The sequence below is a fragment of the Ammospiza nelsoni genome, chromosome 19, assembly GCF_027579445.1.
Source record: "Ammospiza nelsoni isolate bAmmNel1 chromosome 19, bAmmNel1.pri, whole genome shotgun sequence".
NCBI classification, from domain to species: Eukaryota; Metazoa; Chordata; class Aves; order Passeriformes; family Passerellidae; genus Ammospiza; species Ammospiza nelsoni.
This window is the reverse complement of record NC_080651.1, coordinates 2983019-2998859: the sequence shown is the minus strand read 5'-3', so window position 1 is coordinate 2998859 and position 15841 is coordinate 2983019. Positions and strand designations below refer to the sequence as shown.

Genomic DNA, 15841 nt, shown 5'->3' with positions numbered 1-15841 from the left:
CAGGTTAGTATTTTCTCATAAAAGAAAATGCAGCTGTCAAGCTGTTCTCTGTAGAAATTTGAGATTCTGGAAACAATTTCTCCCTTCTCAAGAAAAGCTTGAACTTGATGACTTTCAAGAGATTCTGTGAAAAATATCTGGGCAACTGAGTTGAAGATGGAGACAAATACACTTCCTGCATTAGTGAAGGCTGGAGAAGAGAAGGCTGTACTCTAAATGGACAAGGCAAACACAGAGCAGGATAAAGTAAAACAACAAGTAGACACAACCAGTGCCTGCTCACTACATGAGGAAAAAGCCACTCATTATGAAACTGTCTATAGCAACATTTACTTTTGGGTGTCACTTTTTTCTGACACCTGTATTCCCAGAACTCACTCTGCAAAAACATTGTTTCCCTCATTAATTGAAACTCCTTCTCCCTATATGAATTAGCAAATAATTCTGGGGTGATCTGTTTTCTTTTTCCATCTTTAATTGTCTGTCTCCATAGATATCCATAGGTGTAATTCCATAAAGAGCGATTTGCCATTGAAAAAGCCCCAAACATGTGCAGAAGCTGTGTGTGAAGGTGATTTTAGGCCCAGCAGCCTTGCACTGTGTGTTGCAGTGACACACTTCTGATCAACGACGTTGGTCCAGCAAAACCTTACTAAAGAGCTGCTGCTTTCCCTCTAGAAAACCCTGGCTGAGAATGACCCAGCAAATGCACAACTTGAGCCTGCTGCAGAGCAAAAAGCACAGCATGCCCTCGTCGCCCAGCGCGGCCAAGCGGCTCTACCGGAACCTGTCGGAGAAGCTGAAGGGCAGCCACACGTCCTTCGACGAGGCCTACTTCCGATCCCGCTGCGACCGCCTCAGCCTCCGCAAGGCCTCCATGGTAACACCTGCCTCTGCCCTCTCCCATCTCCCTCCTCAGCTGCCTTTTCACCTCCACATTCTCCTCATCTCGCTTTGTTCCCTCACGAGTGCGTGTGTTCTTCCCAGCCTTACCATTAATGACCCTTTGTCAAGAGTTTGGCCTTCTTGAAGGGTAAAGACAGGCTACCTACTCAAGTGGTGATGCTTTATTTTAGGAGTAAGGTTGTAACTTGGCACTTACATGACAAAATGTGAATTAAATCTATAAATGCAAGTGTTGCTCTTACAAGAAAAGAATAAAGCATGTTTTGAGAAAAGTGAAGATGGCTTTTAATAGAAGTTCCCATTTTTCCACACGACAGAGCAAATGGAACTTGCAGGCATGGCAGATAAGTGTAATGATACTACCAAACTGTGGTGATGGTCAGTAGATAACTGATGCTTTATTTTAGGAGTAAGGTTGGTGATACTTTATTTAGGAGTAAGATTGTAACTTCTGGTGATGTTTTATTTTAGGAGTAAGGTTGTAACTTGGCACTTACATGACAAAACATGAATTAAATCTATAGAGGCAAGTGTTTCTCTTACAAGAGAAGAATAAAACATGTTTTGAGAAAAGTGATGATGGCTTTCAATAGAAGTTCCCATTTTTCCAAACAACAGAGCAAATGGAACTTTCAGGCATGACAAATAAGTGTAAAGCTACTACCAGACTGTGGTGATGGTCAGTAGATAACTGATGCTTTATTTTAGGAGTAAGGTTGTAACTTGGCACTTACATGACAAAACATGAATTAAATCTATAAATGCAAGTGTTTATCTTACAAGAAAAGAATAAAACATGTTTTCAGAAAAGTGTAGATGGCTTTTAATAGAAGTTTCCATTTTTCCACATGACAGAGCAAATGGAACTCAGTATGGCTGGGCCAGATAACAAAAATATCACATTTTGTCAGAAGGAGAAATGACACTCTAGACTCCTTTAATACTCACAAGTTATGTAAGAGACGTATTATATAAATCAGTGCAAGAATTGGAAATTATTTTTCATTCAATTAGCTGATGCTGTCCCTGCAGATTGTGCTTTCCCAAAGTCAGAAGACCTTGCATGACCTGTGGAGACTGTTGTCTCTCTCTGTGAAGAAAGACCATGACCTGAAGGAAGCAGGGGACCATGGCTGCTTCCTCTCAGCTCTTCCAGAGCCAATAGATTCTTGTTTCATAAGAGAAGCTTGAAATTCAAACAAGACTTTTGAGCTGGAGGACAGCCTTTTCATGGTAGCCAGCTGTGGTGTCGGCTGTAGCAGCTCTGCTTCTGAGGCTTTGGGTTTCCAAATGCTTTTCAGTTTGTAGGGATGATTTGAATTGAGGTCTCAAAGTATGAACCGTGGGGAAAGATTCTTTAGATGAATTTTTTAGCCACTATCTTATCTTGTCTTCTTTTTTTTTTTTTTTTTCAACTTCAATTTCAAGCATGACTGAGGGAGTGAAGGAGGATAAACCAGTGCTGGGGACAAGCCAGAGCAGACTGACATGTAGGCTGAATGAATGCCAGCCTGTGAGCATATCTTCTGACCAGTGTTTATCTAAATACACCTTTCAGATTACATTTTCCTTCAACATGGGCTCTTCTGTCATACTTCACTAATAAGAAGAGAAATTGCCAGTGAGCTGAGCCAAAGGACTGAGGAGCAGGGCAACTGCTGCTGGGGGCCAAGTCCTCTGCTAACCCTGAGCCAGTAACTCAGAACCTCAGATCTGTCCCTTTTCACTCTGATCTGCCAGCAGTGGGAGTGCCTATTCCATCAGTTATCATCATTGGGAGACCTGATTTTATGTTGTGTGGATGGGGATTTAATGGGACACAGACATATCTGTGCTAACTTTGTTCCCCCAGCCCACTACACTGTCATGGGAGTGTCACAGCCTTTGTCACTGACAAAAACCCAGCAGAGGAACCTCCAGGTACCACCAGTCTGGGGTCTGAGCTGGTGTCCACAACAGGCAGTGAATAGACTCCCACTGAACTTGAGAGGCTTTGGATGCCATTCTATCCATTCTGCTTGTTGTTTTCCCAGTTTTCCCTAGAAATAAACAGCAAGAAAACTATTAGTGAAGGGGTGGAAATATTCCAGGTCAAGTTGCTAGCTCATGTATTTTCAAATCATTGAATTTCTGTGCTGTTGAGCTAAGGAGTAAAATCATGTCTCCAGACAAGTGAACAACATTTGTTAGAATTTGTTTTCTTTCAGCTTTGGCTTGTGAAGAGTTTTCTTTCCACTCTCTCTTGCTGTGCAACACTTTCCATTCAGTAAATTGTTGTCTTGCTGCAGACATAGCAATGTCCCAAAATAGCTTTATTCTTGAACTCATGTTTATCAAAACAAGTCTTTGCAGAAACTACCTTACCACTTTTTCCAACTCCAGTAGTACATAGTGGACTTTTTCAGTCAAACTTAGAGCAAATAGCTTGAAAGGGGCACTTCATTTTAATTAAGCTACATAAGATTGCATTTCTAAACACTCTGGCACTGAATCACTTACTGGAACATGGTTATTACTTACTGCAAAGCAATACTGTAGTTCTTTTCAGTATATACATTTGTGCATCACAGCAACACCTAAATAAATTAATCACATAGCACAGCTGTCCAGCTATGATTAGAGGCTGCAGGACTGAGTCAAGGAAAAAGCAACGTAAAAACTGCTCCTAAACTTCACCCAATCACTTTTAAATGTGATTAAGTTTTCCTTTGAATTTAATGCTTTTGTCCTTTCAGAGCAGAAGGAAGTTATCTAGTAAAGGTAAATGATTGCTCTTGTTAGTATTTGTGACAATGTCAGCTGGACTAAAATAGAGCACTGGGGTTTAAAGACATTACTCCTTATACATGTTTGGATTTCTTATCCCAAGGCTGCAGATGCCTGAGACATGCTGCAATACTAGAAAGTCTTCTACATGGAATGTGATAAGCTTTTTGCAGCAAACTATATTGTTTTCAAATATATTTCTGTTTTCTGTGTGAAAGCGAATAGGGAAAAGTTGGTCAGGTGTGTAGAATGTTTTTCTGGACTTGGAGAGCTGGGCTGGATGCACATTTTCATATGGGGCAGTTCAGTAGCATGGGTGAAGATGTAATAGATACCTTGCTGCCTCTCCAGGATGATTTTGACTGTCTAGCAGAGTTTGATGTGCTCTTCTATGGAAGAGGGACGCACACATGACCATTTAGAAAGGCCACATCACAGCTGCCATGATTTTACACTCTGAAATTACAAAACTTGCCAATGTATTTCAGCCTATTGCCTGTGTCTGAATTGATCATTTGGAAAACCTGATATTTGCAATTTGATCTTGTAATGGTTTGGGTTGGATGAAGCAGCTTATAATAGTCATGCTCTGTTTCTCATTTAAATCAGTCCAGCTTTTTCAATCAGATTTCTAATGAAATGAAGAAATAGAAATTTGCTTTTATTTTTTCCCTTTTGGTGAAACGTTCTTGCCAGCAGGTCAGTTGGCAACAGCATTTACGACAAATTTAACTTAAACATGTGCTTAGATTCTGTTCAGCAACTTACTTAAGGCCAAAATTTCACAAATACTTCAGGTATTTCATTTGGCAAGCAGAAATCTGAAGATGCATTTTCAAAGCACACCAGCAGGTCTAAATCATGATAACCAAAAAACCCCAGTTCAAATCAAAATTTTAAAATTAATTCTACAGCAATCTGACAGGTAGGTAAAATCTGTTAAGGGGTGTATGTGTGTGTGTATATTTTAAAAGGACAAAATGCCTTTGTCAGCCATAATTTTGATTAATTTCAGCTATAATAGTGAAGTTAGCCATCTCTCTTTTATTATTATGTAATAGTGAATTTTTGGTTTGTTCAATGGAAGAAACTCATGGGATGTAGTACAAGATTTCCTGAGTTTCTGAAAAAATTTGAATTAAAGCTAAATAATGATATTGAGCACTTAGAGTAGCACTCTACAAATGCTAGGTCATTTAACTTTTGTGCACATATGTAAAGCAAATCAAAAGATAATTATTTATTCTGGTTTTTAAAAAAGGGACTACCATGTGTGTACACAGTGCCACAGAAGGGAGAATGTGAAGAGAAAAATAACCACCTTCCTGTCCTGAGTGAGCACCACATTACAGCCTTTCACTCAGTAATATCATCAGCTTTACCTTTTTGTTCTGCCCCCAAACTGTTTCCAACAATGAACTTAACAGAAAGAAATACAGACCAATGCAGTCCTTCAGTTTCCTTCAACCAATTCCCTGTGTAATATGCTCTTGATTAGTTCACTTCTAAATAAGTAGATTTTCATAGCTGTGATCTATTACAAGAGTAATATGCTTTAACAGTCTATCTGTTCACAATTCTGCATCATAATAATAAAGTCTCATGGAGTAAAGAGCAAGCTTTCTTTTTCCTCTGCACTTCATACATCAGTGCTCTCTGCATGTTAATTTTGAGTGCACAATACAGTGACATACAGCTGTTAAATCAATATTACTGTTGAGTGGAGCTGAAGACGTACAGAAGTATCAGAATCATACCAATAATTAAAATGTTTTGTAATTATAATTACTTAAAATTCTTTTGATGTCTAGCAAGAGCACTTCATTCTTTCAGCGTACGGGCAAAACACCAGAATAAACATAATGTTTCTGATATCAAGATTATAAAGGTGTTACATAAGCAAGACAGGTGTGTGGAACTACTGGAATGATAAGAAGTATTCCTGCATTGCAGTAAAAATTTCTGACATTTTTAAAGTTTTCCCTTATAATAAGAGAAATATGTGCTGTCTTCTTTTTTAAAATTTTCTGGACATGTGCTCTACCTAATGACAGAGTATATCCTTATAAATTATTTTTATTTTGATCAGAGGGGTTAAAAAATGATAAATAGAGCTGCTTACCATTCCATTGTCCCTTTTTCTGAGATTTTTTTATCTTATATGAACCCTGGAATATGGCCTAAGTATCTAATTATAAAATTAAACCTGAATCTTATCATTTGGAGAAGAGTCTAAACCCAAGAATGTGACAAAACCCCATGAAGAGCACTGATGTTTAAGTCATATCTTTTATTCTGCATGGAGACCAACAGAAAAAATATTTCTTCAGCGTGAGCTGTTCAGTACTTCAGTGTCTACAAGGTGATTCCCAACTCAGCACTACTGTCCCAGATTTGCATTATTGCTGCATAGCTCATCTCACCCTTAGATTGTCATCTTAACATAAGTATCTCGTTTCTTTACATTGCCAGTTTGGGGTACAGGGCACCTTCTGCACTCTTATCCTCCTGTTCTGCTGATCCCCAATACTCAGCACTGATGGGGTCCCCACTGAAACTTTTAGCTAACATCACCTTTGCAACTTCTTAGTGTGGAACCAAAAATTCACATGCAAAGAGTAGACCAGAAGACCCCTGTCAGGCCTGAACATTTTGGAAGACACTTTTAAGTTCAAGCCTGCTGAAAAAAAGCTCCTGTAGAATGGATGAAATCCAAGGTGGAGGTTGGGACTGCAGTTTCCAGAACTGTTTGGAAACCCTTAATCCATGTGTTTTACAAGGAGACACACAGATGTTCCAGCAGGTCAATGTTGTTTCACTGAGAGCAAACTTGGACACAGATATGTCCAATAAAACTATTGATAAATTGATATTTTAGAAAGAAAATAAAGTTTTAGTGTGGTTAAGTATTAACTTCCAATCACAGTAGAAGATAGTTTCAGTTCAATATGTATTTCATGGAATAAAGAGTGCATTCTGGGATGAGAATTTCTCAGTGGTTTTGGGGTTTACACTGTGTATCTGAATCTGTGCTCTGAGCCCTTCTTGCCTTGCTGGGCCTCTTGATCCTGCTAATTCATTCCAAAGAGGGAAAAACTCTATCAGGTAATTATGGCAATGGGACACTGGGAGAGAATGTAAAGAATCTTGGCAAATAACTTGTCATAACTTGCAGGCTCCAGAAGGAGCCTCATAAGAGAAACCTGCAGGCCCTGCTACTCTCCTGCACCTGCTTCTCCCCAGCTCAATTAGGAAACAACAGGGGCTTTTGTATTGTGCCATTCCTTTATCTCCTTGACATTGCTAAGGAAAAGGTTCAGTGGTTCTCCCTGCCTGAGAGTTGGTGCTGTGGAAGTTCTCATGTTTGGCTGCTTGTGCTCTCTGCTGCTCAGACATGCACACTGGACAATCCAGTTTTTCAGTCCCATTTCTACATCTGTTTATAAGGCCTACAAATTTCAAAGTTTCCTCTGGTTACAACTTAAAAGCAATAATACAGGCACCTAGAAATAACTGAGGTGACACACTGGGTCACACTGGAACTGGGAAGGTTTTTCTGCAGAACTGCTTGTTTGATCTGGATTTTCATCATCTGGTTGTAGTTTTCTACTTGAAATTTTGAGTTTGAAAAACTCAGTAGTCCAAGGCTCTGCCAAAATTGTAGTGTGTCATCCAGTTTCACACTGCAAACATAATGTTGCTCATACAGTTTGATTACAGGACAGATGTCTAAATAAAAATGTGTTTGTTTCATATGGGTTTGAATGTCACTTGAATTTTCCCACAGACGTGAAGCAATTTCAAGCACTCCAGGGGTAGACCAAGCTCAGTTCTGCTGCAAACATTTGCCTTGCTTCAAGCTGAGCCTAAGTTGGGGCTGGAGGCACAATATCTTATTTTCAGGAGCAAAACACAAATTTTCTCTATTTTTAAAGCACTACCATATGAAAAATTTTACTGAATTTCTGTCTTTATTGAAACACAGAACTTCCAGTGCAATGAAGCTATGTTTGAGGCCGTAGAGCAGCAGGACCTGGATGCTGTTCAGATTCTTCTTTATCAATACACCCTGGAGGAACTGGACCTGAACACACCGAACAGCGAGGGACTCACTCCTTTGGATATTGCCATCCTGACCAACAACGTGCCCATTGCCAGGACCCTTCTGCACGTTGGGGCAAAGGAAAGCCCACACTGTAAGTAAAGAACACAAACTGACTTAGATAATTTCTTCAATGAGATCAGTTCTGCTGTTAGTGAAAATCAATTACACGACACACAAAAATTGCCTGGTTTTATCATAAAGATGATTATAACAAGAGTGCTGGAGGATATTTGCAGCAATATCTGCTCGTTGAATACGTGCTCAGTAGATTTGTTCTCTCTCTCTCAGATTCACCAACTAACCAATCATGTTGAGCTTCTAATGTGATTAACACCGGGGCAGCTGGGTTAATAGCAACCTTGAGAAAAAAATCTTTAAAAATATGGCAACAGAAACTCAGTGATTCAAAGATCGTGGTCTGAAATGCAGAGTTTGTCATCAAAAGTGAAAGGATGATGGGTAGTCTAGACTTTGCTTTATTTTTATTATCCTTTTGATTCTGGCTATGCTGCCTTCAGGAGGCTGGTTATATTGAAACCTATCACTTCCATTCCCGACAGAACCCTCACTACTGGTCTTCAAATGGCCTCAAATCCCACTTAAATGAGAATTTCAAAGTTCTACAGAACCAGAGAAGACCTATACACAAAACAGACCTTCTCACTTTACTGGAATACCAATATTGCTTATAACTACATATTGTAGTTATAAAACATCTTTGTATTCCTTCATGGGGCTTTTTATGCCCAGTTTGTGGGTTGGAGGGTGACTAACCAACCCAATTAATCAACCATATACCATGACACAAACTCTGACGCCTTATGTGGGTCTAAAAATACCCCGATGTAAGAGAATTTGTTTTAAACTGTCAATGCCTATATTTAGGACATTCCCAGCAAGGCTATAATGAGACTGTGTTTGAGGGGTTCGGCCACTGCAGACTCTGCCATTAATTTGAAGTTAGTTAAATTAACAACATTTAGTGCTGGCATGTCAATCTCAGTGCTCCAGGAAATTGCACCTTGAGGCTACTAACATTGCCAGTTTTTTCACTGGAGAGTGTGTGTGCATGTGCATGTTGAGTTTTTTTGCCAGACCCTCAGTGTTGGTACACCTTTATTGCTTTTCTATATCCACAGCACTTATATTATCATTTATTCTGGCCTCCTTTAACCTTCCCTGGAGGTTTTTGCATAGTGTAGCTGCTCAGTGAAAAGAGTTTTTTAGTTTTATATTTATTTGTTTATTTTTCTGTCATGGTTCATGACTGAGGCTTTAAAAAAAAGTGTGACAGCATTTAGAGTACATGATTGACTGCTGAAGCAACATTCATTAACCATGACAAATCTAGAGGAAAACACAGTCTTGAGTGTTCTAAACAGCAGTAAAAAAGACTAAACTAATTTTTCATTGACCTCATCTGTAAATAAATGCAGTCTGATGGCGAGCAGGGGCAATCATAAATTAGTATTCATTTCCTGTAATTAATGCAAACATGCCTATGAACACAGAGAATATGAATATATAACCACCTCATTTCCATTTCAAAATATACCCACCAAATTTCCACTTCACTTATCTTGATTTTTAGTTTTTCTGATTGAAATAATGGATGAAACATTCCCAGTAAAAAGCAAACGATCATTTTGTTTGGATTTCTTACCTGAAAGGTTTGCAGTGGCTGTTTGAGAGTGAAATGCAAAAACTTATTTTCAGCCCTCAGAACAAAGGTTCAGAGCATCTTTGTGCATGTCTTCACTCTTGTGGAACTGATGGCAGTCACCTTCTATTTTGTCCAGACTTTCTGCTCTGCTTTTCGTACTCAACAAACCCTGTTCAAATTAAATCCTGTTTGTATCATCTCAGGGCTGCAGGAGCATGATCCAGCACCCAGCAGGAGTATTTTCATTCTGCTGTGGTGGGCAATTGAGCAAGACTTCTGCAGGCTGAATGGGAGGGTAAAACCCTGACTCACCCAGTTTGGGGACTGGACACAGCATCTCTTAATGTGATTAGAAGTGTACAAGACAGATGCACAGAGCTGGGAAAAGGTGAAATGGAAGAATTCCTCATTCCAAGTGCAAACAAAAAAGCTTCCTTCACAGAAAACCTCTGCTCTTTCACTGTATATATTAGCTGTAGTGATTCAGCTGAAATTTCATTATAGCCTCTAACCTAACTCTGTAGAAAAGAGAATCTGGAGGACAGATAGTTTCCATCTGTATCACCTGGATTTCTGCCTGGAACAGCAGCAGATAAAGCAATAGAAAGTAAAACTATGATCTTCATCTCCACATGGAACTCAGATTATATAAATCTCAACAGGAACCCAACATCTTTTATAAACAAAGTAACTAAGATCAGAGAGTAGACCATTTAAAATATTAATTTAGTTGGGGAGAAGACAAAGTGATATCTTTTCAGTTACTATCGTTTATCATATACTCATGGTTTGGCTTGTTCATGTGAACCCAAATAAAAATAAGATTAAAATTCCCACTGGCTGATTGGACATCAGAGACTCAGCAAATGTGGATCTGAGCCTTGATTAAACAGATAGAGCCAGATCCTTAGTGAGAACTTGAACCAATGCCAATGCTCAACCACCTGAAGCTCTGGCACATAAAATCTCCTTCCTCAGTCCTGTTGTGCTATCAGATGTGTTGCATGTTTATTGTAAGCATGGATCCAGGAAACCCTATCACCTCTGGCCTCCCAGTAAACAACAGTTCTGAGGATACCAGCAGGTTCCAGGGAGCCTGGCCATATGTCCCTGATGTCCATATGAAGAATGATCAAACTTAAGAAGGCTGGCTTCAAGCCAGCTTCTGAAACCAAAGTCTTAGAGACAAACATTCTTCAAAAACAACTCTTTGGATGTCAGAGGTGTTGAGTAATTCTTTGCTCTCCCGTGGCTGTAAAGATCCCAGGCCCCTTTTCACATCAGTAGGGTTATTCTTGGACTCTGCTAAACTCTGGCTGTCATCCTGTTATGAGAGACAAAGACAAAAGTTAAAATGAGAGGTTCAGGCTGGATAAAACAAACACCTTTTTCACTATAAGGACAACGAAGCAGTGGAACAATCTCCATCCATCCTGGAAAGTTTTCAAGACCAGACTGGATAATACCTGCAGTAACTCAGTTTGACCTCTTGGCTGAGCCTGTTTTGAAGAGTATTGGTCTAGAAAAGTTCCTTTCCGATCTAATTTGTCCCATATAATCCCAGTTTAGAAAGAATGCTTTCATATCCACATACATATATGCTCCTGTCATGTTTTGGTGTCAAAAGCCTATGAGAGTCTTGGTGCTTTATATGGTACAGTTTGATGTTTTCAGAAATGTCTGCTGCTCCTGACTTGTGCAAGTGAATGATGGGTTCAGTCTGTGTGAGACTCCTGCTGTTCCTGTGAAAGACTTGGGGCAACCAAGAGCCTGCCTGTCTCTACTTAGCAATTCCTCACTATTGCTAAGAGAAGCCACAGTGCCAGAGCACTGATTATGGAAAAAAGAGGCCCTTTAAATTAACGCTATCTCAGAGCTCTTCTGCAAAAACACCGAACACCAAAGTGATTTTCTGTGATTTCAGAATTCCTTCTCTAGTGCACTCTTTCCTACATATTAAAAACTAAATCAATACCTGCATTTATTTTCAAATTAAACATCTTTACAAGTCCTACTTTCTAAACTGCAGATTGAACAATTTTAGGCTAAGAGCAACTCTGAAAATGGGACTTGATTCACCACATTTCACTGTACAATCAAGGGGCTTGTTTGGGAACTTGGGCTAAAATCAAACCTATTCTAGTTTGTAACCTATGTGATCTTAATTTTCACCTTGATGTAGCCCACAATACTTCACACAGAAAATCTGAACAGCTAAACATCAAATTAATATTATTATGAACAGCTAAACATCAAATTAATATTATTCTAGGCATGGGAGGAAAAAATCTCCATGTGGCAAGCTGCTCACTGCCTGTCAAAGGACTAATTAAATTCTCTGGACAAAACTGTGAAAAGAAATCAATTCTCTACCAGCCGTGGACCTTAGGCACAAAAAATTCTTAATTTTGCCTATCAGATCTCTTCTTGTTTGGTGAAGTTTATATATTGTGTTTGTAATCAGTACAATATCCTTTTTTTAAATGTAAGTTTACAATATTATACTGAAGCAGAGGTTAGAGAGCAAGGTTATTATTTTAGCTTGGTTTTCATATTTGATTTACAACAGATATGCAATTTCAGTCTAATTAAGACAATTCTAAGCATAGGAAAAATACCTGAGGAAAAAATTTGGCAAATTAATTCATGTGTTAATGACATTTAAGTGGCCTGACCTTTAAGGAAAATCAAAATAAATGCAATAATACAGAAACACTGTCAGAATACAACCTGACACCCCGTTGTTCAGGGTGCAGGTAGCACTCGGATTAAATGGTGGCTGCAATTCTCCTGGAGCGACAAATGTGGTTCTGTTGAAGTGGTGATCCTGTAGAAGGGCTTGATTTTCCTCTGAAGGTCCAGAGGTGGTTATGGAGACTTTGTCCTCTGAGAATCCAGTAGAGAAAAGGCAGCGGTGGTGTTCCAAACCTCAGATCATATCCGGGTAAGAATGCTTGGTATCTCCCCCTGGGCGGAGCATCTCCCAAGGGGATGATGTAATTTTATCAGCCATGCAGTGACACTCAATGGCCCATGAACAGAAGAGACACTCAATGGCCCATGAACAGAAGAGATCCCTCAGAGTTATCAGGGATGAGTCATGAAGGAAATAAGGAACTCTGCCCTGTCTGGTTCTAACAGCTTATGAAGATGGTGATGGAATACACACTTTTGAGTACATCTTACATTGTAACCTAAGATGTGTTCTGAGCACGGCCAACAATTTGCCAAGCACTTCCTATTTCCCTCTTTTCCTGGCAGTTGTGACCGTGGAGAGCAGGTCTGTGCACCTGAGCACGCTGGTGCAGGAGGCCCAGCAGAGAGTGATGGAGTTATCGGTGCAGGCAGCGAGCGAAGGGCTGGGCACGGACAGCGCCGAGCGGGAGAAGCAGCTCAAGGGCTGGGAGTGGAGGGCCAGGCTCTACCAGCGCATGAAGGCCGGCTACGAGCATGCCCGTGAGTATGTTGCCTTTTTCTCAACTTGGAAATGAAACTTGAGGTAATTTTAGTAAGGAGGTAATAGAAAAAGGGACCTTTATTTGAAGGCCTTCAGGGGCAGTTATAGAAAGATGTCCACAAAAGCCCACCCCTACAGGGATGATGTCCACAAAAGCCCACCCCTACATTTTTATCGGTTTTAGGAAATTAGCATAATGGATAAAAAGGAGGATGAGTGGTGATGCAATTCCCCCCACCCAGGTCAAGCCCCTTCTCTGTAGTTCCCCCCTTGGCACTGGCTGTGCTCTGAACATGAAATGGATCTCAAGGAGTTGCTCTCAGCCTTGGTTCCCAGGAAGAACCAAGAACCCTGCACCTCCTGGAGCTTGGAGCTCTGGAATGTTTTGTCTTTGTTTTTTCTTGCTGCTTAAGGAAAGGCTATGGAAAAGCACTGGGTAAACTAGCTACTAATACAACAGGCTACAGAGCTCCAAATATAGGTGTGGAGAATACAGGGAACATATAAAACAAAAAAAGGCAAAAATGACATCAAGTACAAGGAAACAGCAAAATTCCAGGCAGGAATCAGCAGCTGAGAACCCTCTCCAAAGATGATGATCCTCACAGCACTGCTGTGAGTGGGAGCTGGAGGAGGTTGGGATGGGGAAACTGAGGCACAGAGGTGAAATGGCCTTTCCAAAAGGGAGAAGGAAATCACTGTTAGAACAACAAAAGTACCAAATATCTGAGAGAAACAAGCACATGGCTCCTTAAGTTGTCTAAAATTAATACAACATCCAACATACCAACTCTTCATTCAGGATGCAATGATTCTGCCCTGCTTATCTCTTTTCACATTTACTCCTGGATCTCATTTAACATGTTCAGAATTTAAAACAGGATGCTATAAAACAACATATGAATAGGCGGGAAAAGGGATGGAGATGTTGGCCTTTTCTCTGTTGTAATTTGATTATTTTTCAAAAGAACTTACTATTTTGGAATGGGATTGTTCTAAATATTTGATCAAGCAGTGAAATTTCATTTGGCACATAAATATTGTGAAAATTTAACCTTAATTTTGATAAGCACTAATCTTAATTTTGGTATCCATTTCATCACCACAGCCACAAATTGAGTCACTTTAAACAGTTGTACAAGTGAGTCTGTATCCGAATTAAATGGAATTTGGGCCCAAATGAAGGAGTAAACAGGCCTGAATTGTTTCTAGACACATGGATCTTTTAGCTGTATCCTATGTGATGGAATACAATCATTGCCATTAACATTTTAAAAATCATCTTTATATAAATGTACTCACAAATAATTTTTGCAAATTTATTGTAAGTTAAGGTTATTTCTTCAAGACAGATGTAATACTCCTTCTCTTAGATACAAAATACAGGAAATACAGAAATAGTGAAAGTTAATATACTGACTTTTAAAATCAATCCCAGCAGTAAGTCATGACATTTTTGTGCTTTCTGAATTGAGTCTATTGATATTCTGCAAATTAAGCTTTTTTTCCCCTTTTTTTTTTAAACAAAAATGTTAGATCCCAATTGACAACTGCATTTTGGGGCTATTGCACCAAAACAGTTGTGAAATTTGCAATTTTTGAATCCCAATAACATAAAAATGTTTTCTGGTTTTTGATGAATTTGAGTTTGTTAGTGAAACCATCAAGGTTTCATTAGCTCTTTGTGGTTTTGTCCTTTCCCTCTCCTCTTATCCACCCCAAGAGATTTATAGGGGCTTTTCATTGACATAATTAGCATGGATCTGTTTTATTGGGTTACATATATGCAGGAAGATATTTTTAACCAAAAAGGAGCCAAAAACCATGATAGAAACAAATGGTGTCTGCAGGATATTGTTAGTAGGGTCACTAATTAAAATGCTCAAAAGGCAGAAAACACAAACACCTACAACCCAAAGCTCACAATTGCAGGGTGATTTTCAGTGGGTTCTTTGAAGACTCAGGAACATTGTTTGAATAGGATTTGTTGTGCTGAAGAGCTGATGTTTTCTCTTCTCTCCCAGGAGCCCCCGAGGCGCCAAGTAATGTCTGTCTCATGGTAACGAGCAGCACATCACTCACTGTCACCTTCCAAGAACCCCTCAGTGTCAACTCAGCTGTGGTGACCAAGTATAAAGGTACTGGATTTTGACATCTCTCATTCCCCTTAACAATGTAAAAAAAATTTGAGGGCTAAGTGGCAAAGGTATTTATATGCAAGAGGTTATATTATGATGCAAGTAGTGTTTAAATGTAATTATTTTCCCAGTAAACAGACATAGAAGTGGAATTTTCTTGAAAGATTACCCAAGGACAAAATTTTTATTAAAAAAAAAAGAAAAATAAATTAACCAAAAGCTTTCTCCATGAGTGCTTTGAAGAAGTTTGCTTGACTCACTGTGGTTAAGACATCAGCTCAATGACTGGGTTGAGATGAGCAGTTACAAAACACAAACTAACTTTTGGTGCCTGTGGGCTCCTGAAACCATGTGTATCCTTGTAAAAGCCAAACCCACACCACCATTCCTTAAAGGAATGCCTCTGGAAGCTGAAACTTCTGGCACAGGCATCATACAGCCCAATTAATTAGCTATTCCAGGGCTGCCACATCATTCTTGGAAGAGTGATACATTTGGGGTGGCACCAGTTAGTTGCAAAGTGGAATGAATAAGAAAATGCTTCCATCTGAATAGCCCTGTTGAATAGAGATGGTTTTAAAACAGAATTTCTGTTCCACAGGAAATTCCAACATTAAGCAAAGAAGCAAGTTTTATTGAAGATTAGAACAAAAATTAGAATTTTTTAAATTTCCTGTTTAAAGGAACTTTCAGGTTTTCTACAATCCTTGGAACAGTAAGTTCTTCAGTGTTCAGCACCGCAATCCACAGCCTCCAGCCTGCAGTGGGAGCAGGAATCCTCCCACAGGTCCAGGGACTGGGGATCT

The 15841-nt window shown here is 39.4% G+C and overlaps 1 protein-coding gene across 1 annotated transcript in view; it reads left to right on the top strand.

Moving 5' to 3' along the window:
• The first annotated feature begins 693 nt into the window (after positions 1 to 693).
• Positions 694 to 15841, top strand: part of ANKFN1 (ankyrin repeat and fibronectin type III domain containing 1) — a 59638-nt gene continuing 44490 nt past the window's right edge. Inside the window, exons 1-4 of the mRNA XM_059485943.1 lie at positions 694 to 880; positions 7658 to 7868; positions 12702 to 12896; positions 14922 to 15035. Of these exons, the coding sequence (XP_059341926.1) occupies positions 695 to 880; positions 7658 to 7868; positions 12702 to 12896; positions 14922 to 15035 (706 nt within the window). The 5' untranslated portion in view covers position 694. The remainder of the gene's footprint in view (positions 881 to 7657; positions 7869 to 12701; positions 12897 to 14921; positions 15036 to 15841) is intronic.